The 26,459-nt window shown below is 43.8% G+C and overlaps 2 protein-coding genes across 2 annotated transcripts in view; both read left to right on the forward strand.

Annotated features, from left to right (window-relative positions):
* Window positions 1–283: 283 nt before the first annotated feature.
* The window catches only part of LOC308258513 (uncharacterized protein), a gene marked incomplete at both ends in the record, with an annotated part of 76,626 nt that continues 50,450 nt past the window's right edge, over window positions 284–26,459 (forward strand). Inside the window, one exon of the mRNA XM_080689142.1 lies at window positions 284–446. Coding sequence (XP_080545268.1) covers window positions 284–446 — 163 coding nt within the window. The remainder of the gene's footprint in view (window positions 447–26,459) is intronic.
* On the forward strand, window positions 16,858–25,462 carry SLC19A3 (solute carrier family 19 member 3; the record flags this gene model as incomplete). The annotated part of the gene is made up of 5 exons (XM_080720040.1): window positions 16,858–17,007; window positions 18,448–19,261; window positions 21,784–21,976; window positions 24,180–24,321; window positions 25,286–25,462. 5 exons carry the CDS (start codon window positions 16,858–16,860, stop codon window positions 25,460–25,462), a joined length of 1,476 nt encoding a protein of 491 aa, XP_080576166.1.

Below are 26,459 nucleotides of genomic sequence, written 5' to 3' on the forward strand. Positions count from 1 at the left end.
GATAAGACCAGATCCTGTAGAAACCTGTTAGTACCAGGAGCAGAACTTGAGGAAGTAAGGGTCAAACAAGCCGCTCTGTCAGGTGAGGGAGTCTGACCAGGAAGGACACCAAGTCCTAAGGAAGTGCTCCCGGGGCAGCTGGGGACAACCAGGAAGCAGCTCCCGGCCACGTGCCGGCCTTGGCGGGTATTTAAGGACCCCTGGCAGAGGGCAGCATCAGCCCTCCTGTCCTCTCCTGAGTCCTCTGTCTCCTCTCGTCACCTGAGTCCTCTCTACTGACACCATGGGTTGCTGTGGCTGTGGAGGCTGCGGTGGAGGCTGCGGTGGAGGCTGCGGTGGAGGCTGCGGTGGCTGCGGAGGCTGCGGTGGCTGCGGAGGCTGCGGTGGCTGCGGCTGTGGCTGCAGAAGTTGTGGGAGCTGCGGTGGCTGCGGAGGCTGCGGAGGCTGTGGCTGCTGCGGCTGCTGCGCCCCAGTGATGGTCTGCTGCTGCAGCCGCCCCTGCTGCGGCTCCTGCGGCTGCGGCTCCTGCGGCTGCGGCTCCTGCGGCTGTGGCAAGGGCTGCTGCCAGCAGAAATGCGGCTGCTGCCAGCAGAAATGCGGCTGCGGCTGCAAGAAGCAGTGCTGCTGCTAGGCGGCCGCTGTTTCTGACCTGGGCAAGAGGCCTGGAGGCTGTGTGCAGTGCAGGGAAGGCCAGCTGCACCCTCCTGAGCCCCTGGCTCCCACCCGCCCTGTCCACCTGCAGCACCAAGGGCTCCCTCTGACCTGGGCTCTGAAGGCCAGGGTTGTTTCTTTCCCTTCACAGTGATAGCGTGACGACTTCAGTATCTACCCTCTCCACCTCTCCAGTGCCTTCCTCCCTCTTCAGTCCTTCTCCTGTCCTTCCTCCTCTCTCTCTCCCCTCTTCCCTCCCTTCTTTTTTTCCTTCCTCCCTCCCTTTTCTTTTCTCATCTCCCTCCTCCTCCTCCTCCTCCTCCTCCTCCTCCTCCTCCTCCTCCTCCTCCTTCTCCTCCTCCTCTTCTTCCTTCCCCTCCTCTTCCCCTCCCTCCCTTTCTTTCTTTCTTTCTTTCTTTCTTTCTTTCTTTCTTTCTTTCTTTCTTTCTCTCTCTTTCTTTCTTTCTTGGTATTTTACCCAGGAGCATTCTGCCTATGAGCTACATCCACAGCCCTTTTTCATTTTTATTTTGAAACAGGGTCCAAGTGGCCTCACTCGGGCCTCACTGAGATGCTGGCGGCCTCATAAGCAGCCCTTGGACCTGTGCTCCTCCTGCCTTGTCCTACCACGTGCTCCAAGCTCAGGCTCGCGCCTCCGCGCCCGGCTGTGGCCACATAAATTGCTTCCCCTATATTTTCCTGGCTTTAGCATCTGGGAAGTATTTCTTCTCCATCATCTTGGTAATCATCTCTTCATTGGAGGGAAAGATAAAATACCAACATGTTATCAGTGCTGGTGGTAAAACACTGGAGACGCCACTCATGCCGACAGTGTGTTTATATTATGAGTTTAAAAGGAAATTATAGTAGCTAATATTTTATTTTCTTGAAAAACTTTCTTATAATGATGAATTTTCAATTCTTCTTATTGCCTGGCTGCTAACTGCTTTCTTATTTCCATATCTCTGTTAAAACAAAAAGGCAACTCTCTCAATAAATGTTTCTAAATGTCTCTCCTGACTTGATTGTGTCTATGTTCTGTAGGAGGTGTTCCTTAGACACTGGGTGAAATGCGATGTCTCGGCTTGGGTTGGGTTAGTGGACACTTGGTCCTCTGGTGTCCTCTCTAGATTTTACAATAAATTGAGGGTGAGTCCTGAACCCCTGGCCATCAGTGTCATGGAGGAAAGTTCCTGCCCACTCCTCCAGGTGCCCTGAGACGTGTGTCTGCAACGATGGCTGCTGGTGGTTAAGGGGCCACTTTACTCCGTGTCCCCAGAACTTCCACTCCCACCACTCACAATAGATAAGTGAGTATCCCCCGGTGTTCAGCCCAGTACTGGAGACCCACCAGCAAGCAGCTTTGACTTCCAAGATTTTGCATCTAAGAAGAAAACACATGGATTATCGTCTCTCTTTTTTTTTTTTTTTTTTTTTTGCGGGTCTGGAGATGGAACCCAGGGGCATTCGACCTCCGAGCTACACCCCCTGCCCTATTTTTTATTCTTTATTTTGAAACCGGGTCTCACTGAGTTGCAGAGGGCCTCACTAAGTAGCTGAGGCTGTCCGCGAACCGTGATCCTCCAGGTCTCAGCCTCCCGAATGCTGGGATGACAAGCGTGCGCCACCACGCCCAGCTGATTATCGTGTCTTATGATAATAGCTTCCCTGTGTCAGACTGTCTTTGCTTGGTCATTCTGTCCAACTATTCAAGCACACTAACACTGTGTGTGTGTGTGTGTGTGTGTGTGTGTGTGTGTGTGTGTGTGTGTGTGTCTATCACCTGAACCCAGTGGCTTCCTACACCTGATCAACAGTCCTGCCCTTTTTATTTTTTATTGTGAGACAAGGTCTTACTAGGTTGCCAAGGTTGGTCTCGAACTCACAACCTTCCTGCCTCGGCCTCCAGAGTGTCTGGGTACATTACCAGACCCAGATGGCCTTTTGTATATATCAGTATAGCCAGGTGCCCCCACAAGAGACCCTCAGAACCCAGCCTAGGTGGCTGGCACACCTCCCGCAGGACTCCATATGGCCTCCCAGGACCTTGTGAAACAGCTGGGCAGTCCCTCCCCCGACACAGGACACAGGTCCTCCCCGACTCACGGTGTTCCCTCCCCTCCTCTGCCCTTCTCAGCCTCCTCCGCAGAGCAGAGTCACCCCAAGTGTCAGACCCTAGTCCTCTTCCCTCTCTTCTCTCTTGGGGGCTTGGGAGAATGGGGATGGAACCCAAGGGTATCATACCTCTGAGCTACATCCCCAGCTCTATTTTGCTTCTTATTTGGAAACAGTCTCTCTAAACCACAGAGGGTCTCACTGAAGTGCTGGAGCCGGCCTCAAGCCTGCCATCCTACAGTCTCAGGCTCCCAAATCCAGGCAATAGAGGCGTGCACCACCACGCCCAGGCCCTCCTCTTGCTCCTCAGGTCCATACGCTCACACATCTCGTCTCTTTTTTATTTTTCTTTTCCATGGCACTTGCCACTCTCTAACATACCACAGAACGCATGCGTTCTTCTCTACTGCACCCACCCACAACCAGAAGGTCACTTCCTCAAGGCCCATAGTTTATTTTTTAGTTTTTAGTTTTTGGTGGTAATGGGAGTTGAACAGAGTGGATTCTAACACTGAGCTACACCCTAGCCATTATTTTTTTTTTTTTACAGGGTCTCAAAGCCAGGCATGGTGGCACACACTTGTAATCCCAGTATTTGGGAGGCTGAAACAGGAGGATTACGGTTTGAAGACAGCCAGAGATAGTACTTAGGCCCTTTGCAACTCAGTGAGACCCTGTTTCAAAATAAAGAATAAAAAATAGGGCTGGAGTTGACACTCAAAGTACTGCAAATACACACACACACACACACACACACACACACACACAAACAGGGTCTCACTATGGCACTCTATGCTGGCCTTAAATTCGCAATCCTCCTGTCTCAGCCTCCCAAGCACTGGGATCCCAAGAATGTGCCACCAGACCTGGCTTGAGACAAGTATGTAACTTTGTTCACTGATGTATCCCAAGCCCTTAGAACAGTGTGTAGTCCATATGCTCCATTATTAACTTCTTAATAAGTGTTTTGTTTTGTTTTTGCAGTGCTGAGGATAGCACTCAGGGGCATTCTACCTCCGAGCTACACCTCAGCCCTATTTTTTATTCTTTATTTTGAAACAGGGTCTCACTGAATTGCAAAGGGCCTCCCTAAGTAGCTGAAGCTGTCCTCTAACTGCAACGCTCCTGTCTGAGCCTCCCAAATGCTGGGGTTACAAACACGCCACCATATCCAGATTGAGTGTTTTTTAAAACATTTTTATTATGGAAAATGCCTCACATACACAAGAGTGGAGAACAGTGCAATAAATATCTAAGAGGCATCGCCCTAGGCAACAGTCATCCACAGATGTCACTCCCTGGATATCTCTGACCCGCCCCTACCCTTCCCGCTGTGTGTTATGGAATCAGATCCAGGTCTCAGGTCTTCCCATCTGCAAAGACTGCGTATCCACCTGAGCGGGAACTCTTTAGTGCTCCTCTGGCTCTGTGCGGATCTGAGAAGCAGAAGGAAGCTCTTCAGATCCCAGCTGAGCTCACCTCCCAGGGAGAGGCCTGAAGGAAATCCTGACACCTACCTTTTTAGAAGTTTCACAATGTTCTCAGTCAACAAGGGCAACCTGCTGCACAGGGGCGGGGCGCTCCGGCTCCCAGGAGCCGCTGTCAACTTACAGACCTTGCCAAGGCTCTGTGATAAGAAGTATTATTTTATTAGATGCACTATTTGTACCAGATATTCTCAAAGGGCCAGGAAACATCCCACCCTTCCTCTTAAAACAAAACAAAAGAAAGAAAGAAAGAAAGGCAATGATTATAAACATCTAGGAGCCAGGATGTGTCAACTAAAATCAAGGCTCTTGTAAGTATTAGGTGTACTTCCTCCTCGCCGTCTTCATATGCAAAATAGGAATCTGGCCAGTTCGAGGGCCGGCTAGGGAGGCCTAATTAGCATATGCAAAGTGGGGGCGTGGTCTTCGGGTCCAATCCCTTAGCCCCTACCTCCGCTTATCCTGGATCCGGGACTGACATGGGAATACAGGAAGCGGACAGTGAGCGGCACTGCCTTCTCCAGGTAAGGACATCTCTCGAGCTAAGTTAACCCGAGAAGCGCCGTGGGCCTGGCGCAGCCTTCGCCCCTCTCCCCTGTTTGGAGGCCGAGGGTGTCCGAGGCAGCCCGGCGGTTCGGTTCGGCAGAACTGCAGGACGCACGTGGGAGCGAGCCCGCCGCTGCCTGGAGCCGCTGACCCTTCCTTCCATCCCCGGCTGGGCCCCGCGCGGCCAGGCCTGCGGGCTAGAACTGTCCTGTGCAGCCACCTGGACGAGCAGGCAAAAGAAATCCAGGATTCCGGGCCGGTGCCAGCAACTCCCATAGGTACACCTGTGTTCACAGGTGCTAACCACGTAGCGGCGCATTCACACATCCCAGCCCAAAGAGAGGTTCCTGGAAAAGAAACAGACCTGACGCTCTACTGAGAGCTGCTTTAAGTGAAACTAAAACTAAAACATAACTCATTTTCCGGATATGCTTTTTTTCAAACTTGCCTTATAGTATCTGGAGTGGACAAAAATACCATGTTGTTCAGTCACTTTTGGTAACAGAACAAGAGGTCGTATAAGAGAAAAGTGCTACTCAAGAATGTCACAAAACAATAGAACAGCAGTTTAATCACCTTAATTGGCTTTATTCTGTATTCTGGCGACACTTCATTCCATAAAATAGAATAAATGTTCCAATGGGCTGAGAGGAGGTTGGTTTTCATAGACAGAAAAAGGGTGAAGAATACAGAAACTGAACAAAATACCAATTGACCGTTTTTAAAGCTACTTTTTTATGAAGTGGGGACATAGACAAAAGAACAGGAAAATAATTAATTAACTTCAAATTATGTCAGGTTACTTCTCTTATGTAAAAATTAAGACCGTAGGCCTATAATTCCTGCTACTCTAGAGGCTGAGGCAGGAGAATCACAAGTTCAAGGCTAACCCTGCCCAGGTTCAGAGAGACCCTGTCTCAAAATAAAATACAGGTTGGGATCTACTCCAGTGGCAAAGTGTTCCATCGAGCCCCAGTACTCTTAAATAAATAAAATAAAAAATAAATTAAAGTGGAAAAAGGTAAATTGGAACTCTGCGGGGAGGGAGGCCACTGGTGTTTTCGCCCAGTCTCTGGGGCCCTCGTGCAGGAGTTTAGGCTGAGATAATGGTCTCCTATGATTTTTATTTATTAAACATGAATAGTCAAAGATGAAATTCTTGGCCTGTTGCGCCTGTTTAGGTAAAATTACCTACTATGTACCTTTCTGGAATTACTGTCCCCGGACTATGAGATGCAGAATTATCAATTCTGGTTGAATGTCTCCACGTTGATTACATTGGAAGGAATGAGAAAGAAGGTTTCTTGAGCACCTAGTATACGCCGAGAACCAGACTGAGCACTTTCTGTTTTTTAATTTTTATTTTTATGTGGAACGTAATGAAAATGGAATACATTCAGACTGTGCTTAGTACCCTCTCCCCCCACTTCCTCTTCCCCCTCCCAACAATGAGTGTCTTGGTTAACCGTGCTATATTTACATTTTACACGAATTCGGATATAGCTCCTTCATTAATCAACCTCAGCCTTCTTCCTCTCCTATCCTTCCATTCTAGCTTTGGTGAGGTTTTACCTCCATTGCCAGAAGAGTCTCACTAAGTACCTGAGGCTGGCCATGAACCTGCAATCCTCCTGTCTCAGCCTCCCAAGTACTGGGATTACAAATGTGCGCGTGTGCGCCCCACCCCAGGTAGACCGTCTGTATTCTAAGAGATGCCACGAGCAGGGACGGAGCAGCGGGGACACAAAGCTTCAGGCTCCAACCCCACTGGCCACTGCAAATCCAAACCTAGAAAGAGGGCCAGGGAGACTAGCTCAAGGTAGGAAGGTTTGCAGGAAGATATTAGGTTTTTAGAGCTGGTTTAATGATTTAACAACTAGTACTGAATTATATAAATTCAGAGAAACACATGGAGGGCTTAGTTGGTTTGATTAGATACATGATGAATAGTGACCAGTAGTAAAATCATTTTCAGAACCAGCACAGCAGTATAATCCCAGTACTTGGGAGGCTGAGAAAAGAGAATTACAGGTTCGAGGCCAGCCTCGGCAACTTAGCAAGACCCTTAGACCTCTGTTTCAAAATTAAAATAAATAAAATAGAGCTGGGAGTGCATCTAGGAGGTAAAATGCACCTGGATTCAATCCCCAACACCCCCATACACACACTCCAAAAAGATAATTTTCTGAAAATAGAGTTGTGCCTCTCATGCAGGTAAAAAAAAAAATAAATAAACACATTAAAGATTTTATTTTACTCATTAGGAAAGTGGAAGGCTCTTATAGCCGGATGGAAAGAGAAGCCATGGGAATGGGTATATTTATAAAACAGGGATATGGAATAATGCAATATAGATCAGGAATATTAAAACTAGTTTCTCAGGGGGGGAGGGAAAGGTTTGTCCCTTTACTGGATAAATAGAATTTGCATGTCAGAAATATTAAAACTGATTTCTCGGGTTTGGAAGGGAAAGTTTTATCCCTTCACCGGGTAAAACGAATTTGCATGTCTGTAGACACAGATTTCTATCAGTTATTGTGACTAGAGTTGTAAGTGAGCAGGAGCATTTCAAGGCTTTCCCTTGGAGCACAAAATCCTTTCCCCGCCACTAGGTGGCGCCTGTGACCAGATACCCACGGGGCATCTCCAAGGCTAGATTGGTTGGTTCACGACCCACCCGTGTTATGGTTTCCTTAGGCTAGTCCTGCCCTCACTCACACCCGAGAGAAGACGGACCGAACCATGAACATGCAGAGAAAATAACATAATTTGGGAAGTGATTCATTCCTGAGCAATGCCTCCTATAAAGAAAAAGTAGACCATGAAGTGTGTATTTCCGGGTCATTTTTTTCCTACGTTGGCAGTGGTTTTGCCCAGAAGCAAAACTATCCTGGCCTGTTTATTGAACATCTGAGCCCAGTTCACACCTTTTGAAGTTGTGTGAAGTGCTGGACAGAGAGAGGGAGAAACTGTGTGTGTGTGTGTGTGTGTGTGTGTGTGTGTGTGTGTGTTTTATACCTCTCTAATCATTTGTGTTTCAGAAAATCTGAATCTCTATTCTCTATGCTTGGTTTTGTTTTTTGTTTTTTCTTTTTCAGTAAGATTCCAAAAGAGAGGGCAGGTCATATGTTCCATGCTGAAGGCCTGGGGAAAGGGGTGGGAGCTACTGCTCTGACCAGCTTGGTTCTGGGAGGAGCAGAGTCCCAAACCAGGAAGGGGCTTTGTGGCTGGGATTTGCAGGGGCTGGCTGCTGGAAGGAGCACAGCTGGATCTGAAGGCAGCAAGCCAGTCCCAATTTGAGGACTGACAGTCAGGCCACCGAAAGCTCAGGTAACTGACTCCACCTGAATTAATTTAAGGACTATTCTGTGTGGCCAGACTTACAAGGTTTGTTGGCCTGTCCAAGCTTTAATTTCTGGGCACTATTTCCACTCTAAACTTTTTGGGACAGACTCAAATTCCAAGATTCTGTTCTGATTTTTGATTTAGATAGAGACCTTGCCCTGAGGTGAAAAATGTGGAATAAACTTGATCATTGTGCAAATAGAAAAAGTCCAGGGCTGCAGAGACCTGAACACAGTAAAACCTTTTGGCGATGGTGGTAGTGAGGTGGGGGTGAATTTACTTAAATTGAGGTCTAACTTACATACAATATAGAGAGAGATTTTGAGTGTTTATAATTGTATATACCCATGTATCTCTCTCCCATGAAGATATAGTATATAAAAAAGATATAGGATATTTAATCAGCCCCAAAAGTCCTCCAATGTAACTCATTCCCTCCAACCCCTACCTCATAGTCGACACAGTTCCATTATTTGTCCCCATGAAATATTATAGTTTTATCTGCTTTGGGACTTAACACAAATGAAATTAATAAGTATGTCCCTTTTGTATTTGCATTCTTTTGTGAAGCATAATGTTTGACATATAATTATTTTATTCCATGTATCCAATCATCTTTGTTGAGGGATAATTTAGTTGTAATAAGAGGAACATTATAAGCTTGCAGTGCATGGTTTTGGACAAGTGTTTGTAACCATCTCCACTCTCAAGTTAGAGAGCATTTTCATCACCCCAGAAAATGTCCCATTCTACTTTGCAGTCATCACCCCAGGGAGCCACTGATCTCATTTCTAGGACTGTGCATTCGTTTTGCTTGCTATGGGACATTATATACAGTTTTGAGTCTTGAGTTCTGATGTCACTCAAGTTTTTGCAATAGTGGACTACTTCTTATTGTTGACTATTAATTATTTAAATATGACATATTTTGTAAATTCTCCCATTTAATGGACACCTCAGTTGCTTCTCTTTTTCTTTTTTTCTTTATTGTTATGAATATGAACTTTCTTGGACAAATTATCAAATTATTTTCCAAAGACTTGGTACCATTCAACATTCCCACAGTGACTGTCTACAAATTCAGTGGCTTGAAATCTTTACCACCCTTTGGTATGCCGGTTTTATACTGATAGAAGATGTTTTTTGCAGTTTTAATGTGTCATTTTTGATGACTGATGTTGAGTACCTTTGTGTGTGTTTTCAGGCAGTCATTTTTGTGAAGTGTTTAGATCTTTTGCTAATATTTTATTATTGAGTTGTTATCATTATATAGAGTGGACGGTATATATACTGAGTATATAATAAGCATATATAGTGGGTATAACTCAATATACTCAATATATTATTAATATATTAATAATTATATAACCATTCTTCAACATATATAGAAGATGCAGTTCCTTTGTCATCTGTTGGTACCGTGGCTGTTTTAAGTCTATGGCTCTCCTTTCCAGTTTTTTAAGAGTATCTCTTGATGCTTCTGATTGATGGGGGCCTTGGCTCTAGCAGTTTTGTAAGCCAGAAAGGTGGGCCTTTTGAAAAATGTAACTGGTCCAGTATGAAATATGCAGTATTTGGTCTTGGTCCCTCGTTTCTTTGGGGGAGCTAAACCAGCTAAAACTCCTGGAAATTCCTGAGTGGTGAGAGTGGTTTTGTTATTTATAACGAACCTTTGGCTAACACCTGGTCTATGCTAATGAGCTTATTTTTTTATTTTTTTAAGTTTCTTTTTTAAATTTTTACTTTTTATAAGTGGAACATATTGAGAGTGGTGTGCATTTACATTGTGCTTCATGCCCTTCCCCCTCCATTCCCCCTCCCAATAGAGAGTGTCCAGGTTAACCATGTTGTATTTATGCTATTACACATATTCGTATGTAGCTCCTCCATTGAACAACCTCAGCTTTCTTCCTCTCCTATCTTTCCATTCAAGCATTTTTGAGATTTCCCCTCCATCATCTGGAATCCCTCTGGTATTACCACTACTCCCTAGCTTGGACATATTAGAAAAAACATATGTCCCTTCTCTTTCTGTGCTTAACTAATCTCACTTAACATAATGTTCTCTAGTTTCTTCCATCTTCTTGCAAATGCTATTATTTTATTTTTCTTTATAGCTGAATAGAATTCCATTGTGTATTTCCCATAATTTTGCAATCCATTCTTCTGTTGATGGAGATCTAGTCTGGTTCCATATTTTGGCTATTACAAACTGTGCTGCTATGAAGATAGGTATGCATATGTTGCTGTAGTTCTCTGATTTCAACCCCTTTGGAAAGATACCCAGGAGTGGTATAGCCAGATCAAATGGTGGATCTATTCCCAGTTTTCTAAGGAATCTCCATACTGATCTCCATAGTGGCTGAACTACTTTGCACTCCCACCAACAGTGTAAAAGAGTTCCTCTTTCCCCACATCCTCGCCAGCATTTGTTGTTTGATTTCTTTATGCTTGCCACTCTGATTGGGGTTATATGGAATCTCAGCATAGTTTTGATTTGCATCTCCCTGATGGCCAGTGATGAAGAACATCTTTTCATGTATCTATTGGCCCTTTGTATCTCTTCTTTTGTGAAGTGTCTATTTAGTTCAGTTGCCCATTTCTTGATTGGGTTGTTTGTTTTGCTAGTGTAGAGTCTTTTGAGATCTTTGTATATTCTGGATATTAGCCCCCTATCAGAGTGGTGGCTGGTAAAGATCTTCTCCCATTCTGTAGGCTTCCTCTTTAGGTTCTTGATGGTTTCCTTTGATGAGAAGAAACTTTTTAGTTTGAAGAGATCCCACTTATTAATTCTTGCTTTAATTTCCTGTGCTTTGGAAGTCTTATTGAGAAAGCTACTCCCTGTGCCTATATGTTGGAGTGTAGATCCTATGCCTTTCTCTAATAACTTCACAGTCTCTGGTCTAATTTCTAAGTCTTTGATCCATCTTGAGTTGATTCCTGTGCATGGTGAGAAGTAAGGATTCAGATCCAACTTTCTACAAATGAATAGCCAGTTCTCCCAGCACCATTTGTTGAAAAGGCTGTCTTTTCTCCAGCGTATGAGTTTGGCCCTTTTGTCAAAGATCAGTTGACTATAGATGTGTGGGTTTGTTTCTGTATCTTCTATTTTGTTACACTTGTCAGTGTATAGAGGAAGAAAAGACCCAGAATAGCCAAAGCAATTCTCAGCAACAAGAACCAGGCAGGAGGCATCTCAATCCCAGACTTCAAGTTATACTATAGAGCAATAGTAGTAAAAACAGCATGGTATTGGCACAATAATGAGCTTATTTTAGAGTGAGGCTTCTAGACAGACTGCGGACTGGAAAGACCACAGAAGCAAGTGGTTAAGGATTAGCGGGACAGAGCTTTGGGCCTTCCCATCAGCCTCCAAGAAGCGAGCCTGGGAGGGCCTGAATGCCAAGCTCTAAAACTCTTGAAAGAGTCTGAGTTGCTGAGCAAGTGGGGGTGCTGGCTGGGTGGCACCCCGAGAATGGGACCTCCAAGCCCCCAAACGTCGCCTATTCATCCTTCATCTGACGATCCATCTGTATCTTGTGTAGTATTTCTTGTAAAAACCCAGTAAACCGGTTTCCTTGAGTTCTGTGAGTCACCCCAGCAAATGAACTGAACCCAAAGAGGGGTAGTAGGAACCCTAGTTTACAGCTGGTCTGTCTGATCTAGGTAACAACCTGCCATTTGCAGCCTTTGGGGACTTTTCCCTTCACCTGGGGGATCTGACACTATCATGGTCTCCAGCTAGACAGAGTCAGGATTGAACTGAATGGTAGGACACACAGTTGGTGTCCAATGAGAATTGCTTGGTGTTTGTATAGAAGTGGTGTGTTGAGCGTGCAAGAGAGGGGGATACAACAGCTCACTTTTGAAGGCGGGCATGGTGGCACACGCTTGTAATCCCTGCACTTGGGAGGTGGAGACATTACAATCGCACAGGTTCAAAGCCAGCAGTGCTGTAAGTGTAGCCCGGAGGTAGAAAGGTTTCCAGAAACCCCAGTAAAAAAAAAAAAAAAAAAAAAAAAAAAGCTCACTTTTTGCCGTCATAGCAGATACCAGCTCGTTGGGCCCTAGAGACGAGTGAAATCACTTGCAAACATGCCTGGCGCAGCTGCCCAAATCCTTTGGAATTTGGAGGTTTGTAACTGCTTTAAATTAACTATCATTCACGCTCTTTTGTCTGAGATAAAGGTGTGGGGAGTAATGTGATGATTAGGCCACCTCATGAGGCACTGGGTCTAGTCCAGTGCGGTCCAGTTTGAGAGGTCTGGGATGTTTAGTAGAGGGTGGGCCAGAACTGGGAGGCGACTGAGATTCTAGGTTCCCTTTCACCCTATCAAGCATCTGGCTCCATTCTGGCCATATCTTCTCAGCAAACAGGAAGAGGATTTGATGAGGAGAGTCCTTTGCACTGTCCTAATCTTCAGTCTAGGCGGTCTGCTACGGGAAATCTATGTAGAACCTAAGCTGGGGAAGTCCTCTGCCTCGGGGAGCCCCACCCCTCTGAGCACATTGACTGGGAGAGGAAGAATTTCAACCTCTCAGGGGAAGAGGCTGTGGAATCTTGCAACCAAGGCTCCTCCTAGAAAATATCCCACCAAGTTTCTACAGTTCTTGCTTATTAATATGTTGCTTATCACTCACAAATAGAAAATACACCTAGAAATATCTGCAGCCATGGTTGTTTTGACATACACACAACCTAAGAATTAAGAGATACCACACTCTCTGTACCTGACATTTAGGTAAGGTATAGATTGGCTTAGGTCCCCAACTAAGGTTATGCAGTTCCCCAATGTACAATACATGAAACACTTTATGTGCATAATTATGGGAAGGTTTTAATTCACACAATGGCTCTGTAACTTAAGGCTAACTGAAGGAAACTCCACAGCGGAACCAGGAAATGGGTTCCGGCTTTCTCTTGTAACTCACTCCAAATGGGATTCTGCCAATGAAGTCGTTGTGATTTACTTCCAAAAAAAAAAAGGAAGACATCTTCCTTTCCCCCATTCCACAGAACTGAGATGACAGATGAGCTTATCTTAGAGTCAATATGAGAATTAGTTTCCAACATATCATTTTTTCCTATTATAAAGGAAAGAATGATTTAAGGAATTGGTGAAAGGTAGGGAAAAAATGGCATGGTATTGATTGGAATAAAAAAAGGAGAAAAAATTGAGCAGATACCAAGAAACAACAAACATGTAAGAGATGACAGAAAAACTTTCCCAAGATGGATAAAAACAAGAGCGAGAAGCCCCTCCCACCAACCTTGATCATAGCCCAGTGCGAGCAAATCTTACATTTTATGGGTAATAAAGACAAATTTTGAGCAACCTAAGATGATGTAGGTTTAGATATACTAGCAAGGGGATTATCATTTTTTGAAAAGCTACAGCACCTAACATTTCTCGAAGGAGAAGCAGCAGTAAAATACATGTCCTAAGGTGGATATGCAGAAATGTGTCCCAAATGGACTGATAGCAGCTGGACACATAATAATAATAGTGGAGAACTGGGGGGTTACTAGTGGAGATGCTGGGGCATTCTTCATAACACACAAAATAAGTGACATTACTACCCTACCAGCAAAAGGAGAAAGGAATGTGTTGGTTCCAAAATAATTTAGGTGGTCATGTCCAATACAAAGGTTTTAGTCGTCTGTGGAACCCACTCAGGGTCACTCGGGATAGCTGGGTCCATGTGTCTACTGCTACAGTTCCCGGGCCCCACGTGGTGTGCAGCAAGCAACTGAGGCAGAGGCCACGTGGTAGTCTTTGTTCTGCTAGGCAGACGGGACAGCCCTGTGACCCACTGTCCACTGGCTGAGGAGAAGAGCTGAGACCAGAGCTGCCTGCTGTACCCAGCCTGTGCTCTCTTGCAAAATCTCTCCTGCAAAAATGTCCCAGCCCATCATAGTAAGCCCCGATGTTGATTTAGCTGCTTCCGGTCCTTGTTAGAAGGAGCAGCTGGTGAATTTCTTATTATTTATAATCTCATATTTACTCCAACATGATATTGACTGAATGTGTTAAGTTATGATAGCTGGATGGGCTATTGGTTTTTTTTTTATTTTTAGTCCACTGTCCACATAGGGCTCTTATACTTAAAAAAATAGTGCTAGAACTTAGGAATAACACATGAGGATTACTGCCACAGGTGACTTTTTGAAGGATTATCTTCTTTGGAAAGCACAAAAAAATGAAGAGGGAAGGTCAATCTTGCTTTCCAAAGTGTCAACTCAGAATATCAGGCCAATCTGCATCCTTTAGGAGCAGTGGAGCAAGGAGGCGTTCAGAGAACTTTTAGGAGATGACATTATGGGGTCAAAATGGAACAATAAAAAAGAAAATAGGAGACGAACAATTTAGTTCAAAACAGTACGTGTCTTTGAAACCTGACGTCCTTCAGCCTGCACAAGTGTGCTAAGATGGCATTCATAGGTATGAATATGAGGGGCATGTAGACATATTTGCTCCTCTTCTTTGCTATGTAACTTCTAACCCAGTGGCTGTGTCCCTTGGTGTGCTCGTATAGATTGTGAACGAGCATATGTGTAGGTGTACATGTCTATTTACCTACTGCTAACCCCAACAAAAGTTGCGGAAGGAAACTTAGCCTTACTCTGTAATGAATTTGGATATTTACCATTTTTATATCATTATCTAAAAAGAAATCCTGGTAGCAACCCACTAAAATTTTTGACACTACTATCTGAAAAACACTAATTTAAAAAAAACTATAATTGATATTTTGAGGATATAAATGGGCTCCCTCAGCATAAGGTGATAGGGAAGATTAATAAAGTCAGAATTAGAAAAACTGAGTCTAAGGCCAAGCTCTAATGCAAAACCTGGCACAAATCTCATCGTCTCTGTCCTTCCATCTTCCCGTCTATAAGACGAGGGAAGTACTACCTTTATATACTCCACAGAGAGCTCACAAATTAATTTTCCAAATAGAAAAATTATATAGAGATCACATACACAACTCAGTTATAAGAGCTGTAGTCATGACAACAGGGAAGAATAGCATCTTCTCAATGGAAAGAAAACATAGGCTATGACCAATACTTTTTGTCTGTGTGCGCAGTACTGGGGGTTGAACTCAGGGACCTTCTATATTCGAGCTATACCTTCAACCCTTTTTAATTTTTTATTTTGTAACAGGGTCTAAGTTGCTGAGACTGGCCTCAAACCTGCCATCCTCCTGTCTCAGCCTCCCCAGTAGTGGGATTACAAGCATGCATTACCACAACCGGCTGGTGGATACATTTTTAAATTTAATAATATTTTAACATTTTATATTGTAAAAAAAAAACTTTATACATGCCACTGTAACAGTGAATCCCTGATCAAGCAATATTCTAGTTTTGTTTTATTTGTATTGGTGCATTATCGTTGCACGTATGTGAGAGTCATGGTGATATATTCATATATGTGCATAGCATTATCTGGTCTGGTTTTTTTCCCAAAGCTCCTTTTTCCCTTCCCTCCTTCCTCTCCCAGCCACCTTCCACTCCTCCACTGGTCTCTCATTATTCTCAAGAGGCCCCTTTTCTTTCCTTTATTTCTTTCTAGCTTCCACATAGGAGGAAAAACATGCCAGTCTTGATTTTCTGGTCTGGCTTCTCTCACTTAGCATGATGTCCTCCAGTTCCATCCATTTTCCTGAAAATGACACAGTTTTGTTCTTTATGGATGAATAAAGCCCTGCTGTGTATATATACCACATTTTCTTTTTCTGTCCCTCTGTGGACAGACACGTAAGTTGCTTCCATAACTTAGCTGTCATGAATCGTGCTGTTACACGTGGAGCTGCATGTATCACTATAGAATTCTGACCTTAATTCTTCTGCAAACATACCCAGGAGGAGGGCTGTAACTGGATCATATGGTGATTTCATTCTGACTTTTTTGAGGAACCTCCTTCCTGATCTCCACAGCAACTGAACTAATTTACAATCCTACGGTGCACAGGGCTTCCTTTTTCCTATCTTTGCCAGCATTTATTAATATCTGGACCCTTGATGATTGCCATTCTAACTGGACTGAGATGAGATCTGATTTGCATTTCCCTGATGATGACCATTACTTAATGACTTTTCATGCATTGGTGAGATCTTGACACCAAGCTCCTTTGGAGGAGAGGTAAGGATCTTGGCACAGGAACAGCCTAGTAAGAGATGAATGTGTGAATAAACAAATGATCATTCAGTGTGCTGAAAGTTTCACAGTCCGAGTGGGCAGATCATAGAAGGTTTGATGAGTTCAACCTGTGTTTTCTTGAAAGTACCTTACCTGCCACTTGTACACCGTTACTTTATTAGCTCCTGTTTTACTTAGGTTCAAGCATGTGTTGGGCCATTGCGTACCGTTAATTAGTAGCTACTCATCGTCATTATTGCTTCACCCGGTAGTAATGAAAAAGAAATCCATTGACAAAGAGGGCATGGCTGGCCGACCTAGAGCAGGTAAAGCTCCTCACTGAGCTTTTTATTTCAACTGCAGATGGATGAAACATTATCCTTTTATAAAACATCCAGAAAGCACCCAGATGTGTAGCTCAGTGGTAGAGCACTCGTCCAGCATGCATGGAGTCCTGGGATTAATGCCCAGTGCCATAAAAATAGAAATAATCAGCTTCTCATTTCATCCAAGATGCCAAAAAGTATAAACATCAGTAAATTTTTGCTGTTTCCGTTTGATCAGCCATGGATTGTTTCCGAACTTCACCAAGCAGTTCCTGGATCTATCCCACTGTGATCCTCTGTTTGTTTGGATTTTTCTCCATGATGAGACCCTCGGAGCCATTCCTGATCCCATATTTATCCGGACCAAGTAAAAATCTGAGCAGCACAGAGGTAAGTTAGTATACATATGTACTTAATGGATTTGATTTTATAGGAATTAAAAAGTCCATAGGGCTTCATTGAACTTGAAATAAGATGAACAGTTTGACCTCAATGACCCCATTTTTTATTTGTCACTTAATATAACTACTCTTTCCTCCTTACACCTGAAAAGTGGCAGCCAAAACACCCTCCGTGAGAAATAAATGTTTTAACTTTTAACTTTTATTGAGTCCTAATGTGTGTGTGTGTGTGTGTGTGTGTGTGTGTGTGTGTGTGTATGTAGTGCTGGGGATTGAACCCAGTGGCATTCTACTTCTAAGTTATTCCCCCAGCCCCTTTATTTTTTATTTGGAAACAGGGGAGGTCATTTACTCTTTTTGCATTCCCATGTGTGTTCGCTCCAACTTTGGAGTGGCTGAAATTTTTGACATATAGTGATGGATCAAGTTTTTAAAGGTCGATTTTAATGGGCCATAGTGGTGCATGTCTGTAATCTCAGGGACTTGGAGACTGAGGCAGGAGGATGACAGGTTCAAGGTCAGCCTGGGAAACCTCATATCAAAAAAAAAAATTTTTTTTTTAATGGGGATGGGGAGAGCGCTGAGGGTTTGGTTCAATACCTAGTACCAAAAGAAGGTTCCTTGAGTCTTTAGCATTGTAACTGCTTTATTCAATGTTGTTACTCTTAAACAAGAAGAAAAAGGTCTTTTTAAGAACTTTGAAAACCCAGAAGTGTCTGAAAAGCTTTTAACTAATTTTCCCAACTGTACATACTATTTAAACTTTAACCTAACACTTACCTCAGGAGGCCCATTGTCCCGCCATGTTCCGCTGGAATACAGCTAAGTATATGAATTAATTGGAGTTTCTTTCCTTTCTTTTTTCCTTTATCCCCCTCCCCCCACGTGTGTGTGTGGGGGGGGGGTACTCGGCTTCCTGGAAATCCTTCTACCTCCGGGCTACACTCCCAGACCTATTTTTTATACTTTTATTTGGAAACAGGGTCTCCTAAGCCAGCGGGGCTGGCTTCGAACCTGCGTGATCCTTCTGTCTCCGCCTCCCAAGTGCTGGGATTACAAGCGTGCACCACCACGCCCAGCTATTCCCCTTTTTTAATATTATTTTTACCTCGGGTTTTTTAAATTTTGTTTCGTAATTTTATTCTTCTTCTTTTTTTTCTCCAATAGAGAAGGGTTTGCCTTTTCTCCATAGTTTCTTTGAAACCCTGTTTTCTCTTACCCTTTTTCATGAGACAAAGAGATCTGATTGTGTGCAGAATTTTATTTATTTATTTATTTTATTGGCACACTACAGTTTCACATCATAATGTGGATCATCTTGACAATGGCATACACTCACACAGCACTCCCCCTCCCCCCCCCACGTGCTTGACTCACGTCCCTTAGAGCTGCTGCTGCCCCGCGGTCACACTGCCCATCCACTCCACAGATCACAAACGAGATCCTCCCGGTCTGGACCTACTCTTACCTGGCGCTGCTGCTCCCAGTGTTCGTCCTCACCGATTATGTCCGCTACAAGCCGGTCATCGTCCTACAAGGGTTCAGCCTCGTCGCCACCTGGCTGCTGCTCTTGTTCGGCCAGGGAGTGAGGGTCATGCAGCTGGTCGAATTCGTCTACGGCCTGGTGACCGCCACCGAGGTGGCCTACTACGCCTACATCTACAGCGTGGTCCAGCCGCAGCACTACCAGAAGGTGAGCGGCTACTGCAGGAGCGTCACGCTGGTGGCCTACACCACGGCCTCCGTGCTGGCCCAGCTGCTGGTGTCCCTGGCCGACGTGTCCTACTTCCTCCTCAACGTCCTGTCCTTGGCCTCTGTCTCCGTCGCCTTCTTCTTCTCGCTTCTTCTACCCATGCCAAAGAAGAGCATGTTTTTCCATGCAAAGCCCGGCCAGGCAGCTCCTCGGAGGCCAGCAGGAGAGGCCGCCGGCCCAGAGGATGCTCACAAGGGCCAGAGAGCAGTCAGCCAGGAGCCGCTGGCTGCTTCGGGGGATGTGGAGGGCGGCCCGCTGAGCAGCCCCCAGCCACCCAGCGCGGCCCTGAGGACCTTGGTGCAGTGGCTCCGAGACCTGCAGGAGTGCTACACCTCCAAGCGTCTGTTTTACTGGTCCCTGTGGTGGGCTCTTTCCACAGCGGGTTATAACCAGGTAGTGAACTATGTCCAAATCCTGTGGGACTACAAGGCCCCATCCCAAGATTCTTCAGTCTACAATGGAGCGGTGGAAGCCATTGCGACCTTTGGGGGTAGGTAGACATCGCTGTATGTCCCTTAGGTGGGCTAGACCTTCTGTTCATTTCTCCTACACTTCTCCACAGTGGTGATTTTACTCTGTTCAGAGCTAGTTGCATTTTTTTTTTCAAGAATGGAAGGGAACCTCGGCATGGTGGTGCACGCTTCTAATCCCAGAATTTGGGAGGCTGAGACAGGAAGATCGCCATTCCTGGACAGCCTCAGCTACTACTTAATGAGGCCCCTTGCAACTCAGTGAGACCCTGTTTCAAAAAATAAAGAATAAAAAAATAAGGTTGGGGGTGTAGCTCGGAGGTAGAATTCCCCTGGGTTTCATCCCCAGTACCACAAAGAAGAAGAAAGGAGAAGGAGAAGAAGAAGGAGGAGGAGAAGGAGGAGGAGGAGGAGGAGGAGGAGGAGGAGGAGGAGGAGGAGAATAGAAGAGACTGGTAAAAGAAAGAGTACCATGACCTTATTTATTTATTTATTTATTTATTTATTTATTTATTTATTTTAGTGGTACTGGGGATTGAATCCAAGGGCATTTTATCTCCTAGCTACACTCCCAACCCTCTTTTTAATTTTTTTGTCTTGAAACTGAATTTCGCTAAGTTTATGAGAGTCTTGCTAAGTTGCTGAGACTGGTATTAAACCTGCAATCCTCCTGTCTCAGCCTCCCAAGTACTGGGATTACAGGTGTGTGTCACCCAGGCCTAGACACCATAACCTTTTACTTAAAGTGTTATGGTTACAAGTAACTCAAGAACTCAGAGCTTAGAACTAAATTATTATATTGTAGTGAATCCCTCAGAATCTATTTCATTAGGACAAATGTTGATCATGTGCCCTGATCTTTTAGACTCTTTTTTTTAATTTAATATTTTTATTGGTGCTTTACAGTCTCACATCATAAGCAGTTGACTTTGTTTTTAATTTCAAAAGGAAACTATTTGCATAAGTAACGGGTCTTTATTAGATATTTTAGAAAACACATCAAGTCTTCTAAAATCTCACTGGGAGAGCCTCGTTGTACTCAGTTTTAGTGATCCTAGCCTGTACTACAATTTCAAAAGTAGTTTCTTTTGAGTTTGAAATGAGGGGTGGGAGAGATGTGTGAGTCAAGAGCCTCATATCAGAAGGAAATCTGCCTTTGAAGTTGACTCTACACTAAATATTTATATCTTAGTAAATGGAAACTTACATATCAAGGGGGACTTTTAAGGTGTTTTTTAAGGAAGTGAGATTTTTCCACACCCTTCTATACAAGTTTCAGAAAACTCACGTGGTCTCTGTTTTATTTTGTCTCCTTTTTGGAAAGGCTTCAGCTTAACTTCTGAAAACCAAGACTGTGCCCCAATTGGCTCACTAAAATAATTGATCCTACATTTCAAGTTCTGGGAGGAAAATAGACTTGGGAGAGAGGGCCTTTCCCTAGATCACATATGGGGAAAATTTTAATTTTTGATCATGTGAAACCTAAGTACCCTTCATTTTGTTAAAGTGAACCATAGTTACTAACCCAAATTACTGTCCATTAGTAAACCTATTAACTCTAAAGGTCAATATAGGTTCTTTCATCCAATGCCTAGAGAAAATGAAGTCAATAGAGTGTGGTGGTGTGTGCCAATGGCCCCAGCTCCTTGGGAGGCTAAGGCAGGAGAACCACTTGAGGCCAGGAGTTTGAGACCAGCCTGGTCAACATAGTGAGACCTGACTCAAAAAAGAAAGAGAGAGAGAGAGAGAGAGAGAGAGAGAGAGAGAGAGAGAGAGAGAAGAAGAAGAAGAAGAAGAAGAAGAAGAAGGAGGAGGAGGAGGAGGAGGAGGAGGAGGAGGAGGAGGAGGAGGAGGAGGAGGAGGAAGAAGAGAAGGAGGAGGAGGAGGAGGAGAAGAAGGAGAAGGAGGGAGAGGAGAGAAAGGAATAAGGGAAGGAAGGAAGGAAGGAAGGAAGGAAGGAAGGAAGGAAGGAAGGAAGGACAAGTCTGAAAGGCTTTAAGGAAGAGAAAAACGCCATGAGCATGTATCACTTCGAATCTCACCTTGATGCATAATGACATTGTACCAAGACGAGTAGAAAAAGAGTTTGATGAAAGCTGAAACTGACTATTCAGTGCAACATATCTGGTCTCCATCACTGAAAAATATACAATTAAAAGGAAAAAATATGAAAAAAAAAGATAAAAGAAAGGCCAGTAGAGCAAATGCACTCCCAGAGATGTATCTCCTCTTTTTCTATGCTGCATGTTGCATTAATGGCCGCGTACAGGCACCTTCCTGGCCTCTCTGCAGTCTGTCTAGTTCCTGGCACCTACTTGAGACTAATTAACAGTGTGATGACCAAGTAACTGAGAAAATAGGAAATGAAGAGACAAAAACTTGGTTGAAAAAAAAACCTTATCTCTTTGTTTAGACAGGTCACATGGTTTCTGCTAAAGCAACATATACATCTTTTCCAGGGTCGACCGGGGTTGGAGGAGTGGTGAGACCTGGCGCCCGTGGGCGACGTCGGTGCATTTGTTCTCCCCCTGTGTCGCTGTAGGGGCCGTGGCTGCCTTCGCCATGGGTTACGTGACCGTGGACTGGGACCTCCTGGGGGAGCTGGCCCTGGCCGTCTTCTCCGTGGTCAGCGCGGGCTCTCTGTTCCTCATGCACTACACACTCAACATCTGGGCGTGCTACGCGGGCTATCTGATATTCAAGTCCAGCTATATGCTTCTCATAACCATAGCAGTGTAAGTATGGCCAACCATCGCTTCTCCTCTTTCCTCTTCTCCTGAAGTTCCTCCGAGAACTTTCGAAGGATTTTAATCAATGGCGGTATCACATGTTAACTACACCATTTTTAAACTGAACACCACCAAGGCGTCTTTGCATTTCGCTCTTTGCCCTGAGAATGTTGGTAAGATTAGTCATCAAGGTGAAAAGCTCTGACACATTATAAACCAAAACAACCACGTGTTACCTGATTTTGATTTTGATTTTTTATCGCCATAAATTTGTCATGATAAACCAGAGGGAATGCTGCATTATTAGATTATTTTTATTTCCAATAGTTTGCCCTAACAAGGTATGGTGTGATTTACATTGAAATGCTTAAGTTCAGATTTTATCCCTAATTTTATGTAATTGATTCAGAAATTCTAAGCACATACTTTTTCAATGATCAAAATATTCTCAGGAAAGTCAAAAAATTGGGTATTGAAAAAAGTAAATGTAAAGGGTATAAGAAACCTTTAGCTGCACTGATACATAGAACCAAATGGTGCTTAATCATTTTCTTAAAATCTCTGAGATGTTATTTCCTGTCATCTTTGCATCCACTTTTGCCAGACATATATTGTCAGAAATTATTAAAAATGATTTGGTTCATATAAGCACAGTTAAAACTGAATATAGGAAATGGTGCATCGGTATTAACCAAGGGAGATAAGGAACATTTGAATTTCAAGTTGTATGAAAAAAGTGAAGACCAGCTTTATCAAATTTGTTTTTAACTTGTAAAAGAAATGTTTGATAAACAATTGAAAAAACACAGAAATATGCATCCCAGGGAAAATATTATGAGACAAAGAGATGAAACAAGTTTGCAAATTACTTTTTTTTTTTTTTTGGCAATACTGGGGATTGAGCCCAGGGGCATTCTACCCTGGAGTTATACCCCCAGCCCAATTTTTTTCTTTTTTCTTTTGAATCAGGGTCTCACTAAGTAACTGTGGCTATCCCTGAGCCTGCAATTCTCCCATCTCAGCCTCCCAAGTACTGGGATTACAAGCATGTCCCACCATGTCTGGCTTACCCTATAGGATCTTGATTTAACAAATGAAATGCATGCGTCTTGAGTTCTTTTTTAAGGTGAAGACTTTCAGGTAAGACTACATTTTTTTTTCTTTGCAATTAAAAAAAATTCAAGCTGGACACTGTTATGCCAGCTACTTGGTAGGCTGTAGTAAAAGGATCACAATTTTGAGGCCAGCCTGGGCAACTTTTACTGAGATCCTATCTCAAAATAAAATAAAAAGGGCTGGGGATATAGCTCAGTGGCAGAGAGCCCCTGGAATCAATCTCTAGTGCCACCACCGAAAAAATAAATAAATAAAAGAGAGAGAGAGAATTCAAATAATGGGGGGGGGGGGTATTGGGGATTTAACAAAGGAATATTCTAGAGGGACATTCTATAGAATCTCTGAGATATACCTCTAGACTTAGTTAGTTAGTTAGTTAGTTTGAAACACAGTCTTGCTAGGTTTCTGAGAGTCTCACTATGTTGAGAATTCAGAGACTTTTACCTTCATTCCAAGAAATGTAGGAAGATTTAGAAATCTGTATAATTAAAAATTAAATTAGCCGGGCATGGTGGCGCACACTTGTAACCCCCGCGCTTGGGAGGTGGAGACAGGAGGATCGCACAGGTTCGAAGCCAGCCGCTCTGGCTTAAGAGACCCTGTTTCCAAATTTTAAAAAAAAGTATAAAAATAGGTCTGGGAGTGTAGCCTGGAGGTAGAAGGGCTTCCGGGAACCCCAGCACCACCAAAAAAAATTAAATTATAGGTTCATCGTATTGTATCACAACACATGCTGAATCTTCCAAAGACTCATTCACCACCAAACTTTATCAAAGCAACTAATTGACGATAAACTGAGTAACACTCAAAAAAAATTTTCTCAAATTGAATAGTATTTTCATGAAAATTCTTGGCAAAACAGTATCTAAAGTCAGATAATATTCCAATAATATATTCCAATAATTATTACAATAATACATCCAATAGTCTCAAACACTAAATTGGATAGGAGTTTTTCCGTGTTACATTTAATTCAGCCTTTAACAATATGTAATTCCATTTCTTACCTCCATGTTCGTCTAGCTGAGATTTAGACAGGAAGCGCCATTAACAACATTGTTTTCTATTTCTTCATATCTCATATGACGATTAGGTTTCAGATCGCAGCTAACCTCAGCGTGGAACGCTATGCCCTGGTGTTCGGGATGGACACGTTTATTGCCCTGGTCATTCAGACCATCATGACCGTGGTCGTAGTAGACCAGAGAGGGCTCCACCTGTCGGTCAGCATTCAGGTAAACCGTAGCCCTTCTGTCTTTCTACTAATGGAGTTGCCGGGAACTTAGGATAGCTACGTTACCTCCAGAGTTTTTCAACCTTGAAACTATATATTTAAATTTCTTGAATTCCTTGGCTAGGCAAACTTAAAAATATGCGATTCTGCCAGGCATGGCGGTGCACGCTTATCATCCTAGTACTTAGGTGACTGAGACAGGACGATTGCCAGGTTTGTGACCAGCCTTAGCTATTAGTGAGGCCTTCTGAAACTTAGTGAAACCCTGTTTTAAAATAAAGAATAAAAAAGAGGGCTGAGGGTATAGCTTAGAGGTAGAGTGTCCTTGGGTTCAATTCCCAGTACCACAAAAAAAAATGCAATTCTTTAATTATATGATGACACCAAATAGTTTTTGAGTAATAATTGAAACTAGGTCAACATGTACTTGGATAAGGGAGGCAAGAAGTAGCCTCAGGTCTTCAACTGATTCTTAAGAGACACTGCACGTAAGTTAGGCATAGTAGAACGTGCCTTAGTCCCAGCACTTGGGCGGCTGAGGCTGGAAGATCGCTTCAGTTCAGGACTTGGAGACCAGCCTGGGTGATATAACACGACACTGTCTGGGGGAAAAAAAAAAGAGTTTGAGACCTTACTGGTAGCACTGTACCAGCTTCCAAACACAGACATGTCGATTGGTGAGAGTTATCATTATCTCTAACCTCATTACACTACCGATAATAGCTAGGGTTTGAACCTGTTATCTTCTCCAAAGCCAGCCACTCACAGTCCCTACACTGTTCACATTTCTACATATGCTTTTTCTAAGAGAGAAGAGAGGATTGTCCAATCTCCGTGACCCATAGAAAGATCCTGGGTCTCATTTACCCGGTGACCCAAGCACACTAACAACATCATCACTGATATTTTACCAGGGATATCAGTGGTCAGATTCCGTATGTGACTAATTCCTTGTTTTCCTCCAGTTTTTAGTTTATGGGAGTTATTTTGCAGTCATTGCTGGAATTTTTCTAATAAGAAGCATATACATCCTCTATTTGGCCAAATGCCGGAAGGAAGCAGCGAGCCTGGCTACAGCTCAGAGTCCAGCGAAGCAACACCCACGAGACTCAAATGGCGCCGTCCTGTCCACCAAGCTCTAACCTCATGACATCAACTACTGTGGCTGTCCAAGTCAGTGACCAGAACGGACTTGAGAAGGGTGGTATGATTCCCTTTCCCACGAATCTGGGTTCCAATCAGCCTTTTCCAGCCCACAAGGAAGGAAACTTCAGCTTTAGACCAGGTGTCTGTGCCGGCCTCCGGAAGCTGTTAAACAGCTTCTCACGGGGACCGCCCTACATAGCAGTACCTAGAAACTTCTAGTTCTGACCACTCGTAAGAGCTTGCGTGTGGCACGGAAACAACTGAGAACACTCCAGCGCCCTGGAGCGGATGCTTCCCGGTTAGTGAGCCTGTTGGCCCCATTAGGACTGTCACGTGGCTTAGATGCTCCTTTGACCTAAGCGGGCCGCACGGGGGCGTTTATGTCACATGAGCTATTTTGCTGGTCCTTCCAGTAAGTGTCTTTCTGTTTTAATTTACAGTTCTCTTACAGAATTTTAGTGCGTTTGGTCCTTTTTCTAAGGCCTGCTTTGTAACACCGAGAATAGCATTATTCATAAGCTGCGATCTGATCATTCTATCATTGTAATTTTTTCGTGCTTATTTTCTGCTCTGTGCTCTGCTGAGCTTCGTGTTGACACTCTACCTCCGGAATAGCTCCAGATGCCCCTGTGTGGCCATCACTTCGATTCCCAGTGGCTTGGGAGAGGCGAGGAGCCTTCTCCCCACCAAGACGCCAGAAAGGTGTTCACATGCGGTTATCAGCGTGGTATTTAACACAGAACACTGTAGAAGGGACTTCCAAAGGTTTCTACCAGTGTTTATAAGTAAGAAACCATTTGGGGGAGTTAAACATCTAATTTTTTATTTATTTTCATGTTTTTGGTGCTAGAAATTGAACCCAGGGCTTCACACATGCTAAACATGAGATCTACCTCTCTGTATTATACCCCAAGCCTCCTTAACATCTGATTTTCAAATACAACAAAATAAATAAAGTGTATCTGAAATATTTAAAGAGTCTAATTTTTGATG

This window comes from Muscardinus avellanarius, assembly GCF_963383645.1.
Source record: "Muscardinus avellanarius genome assembly, chromosome: 2".
Classification (NCBI taxonomy): domain Eukaryota; kingdom Metazoa; phylum Chordata; class Mammalia; order Rodentia; family Gliridae; genus Muscardinus; species Muscardinus avellanarius.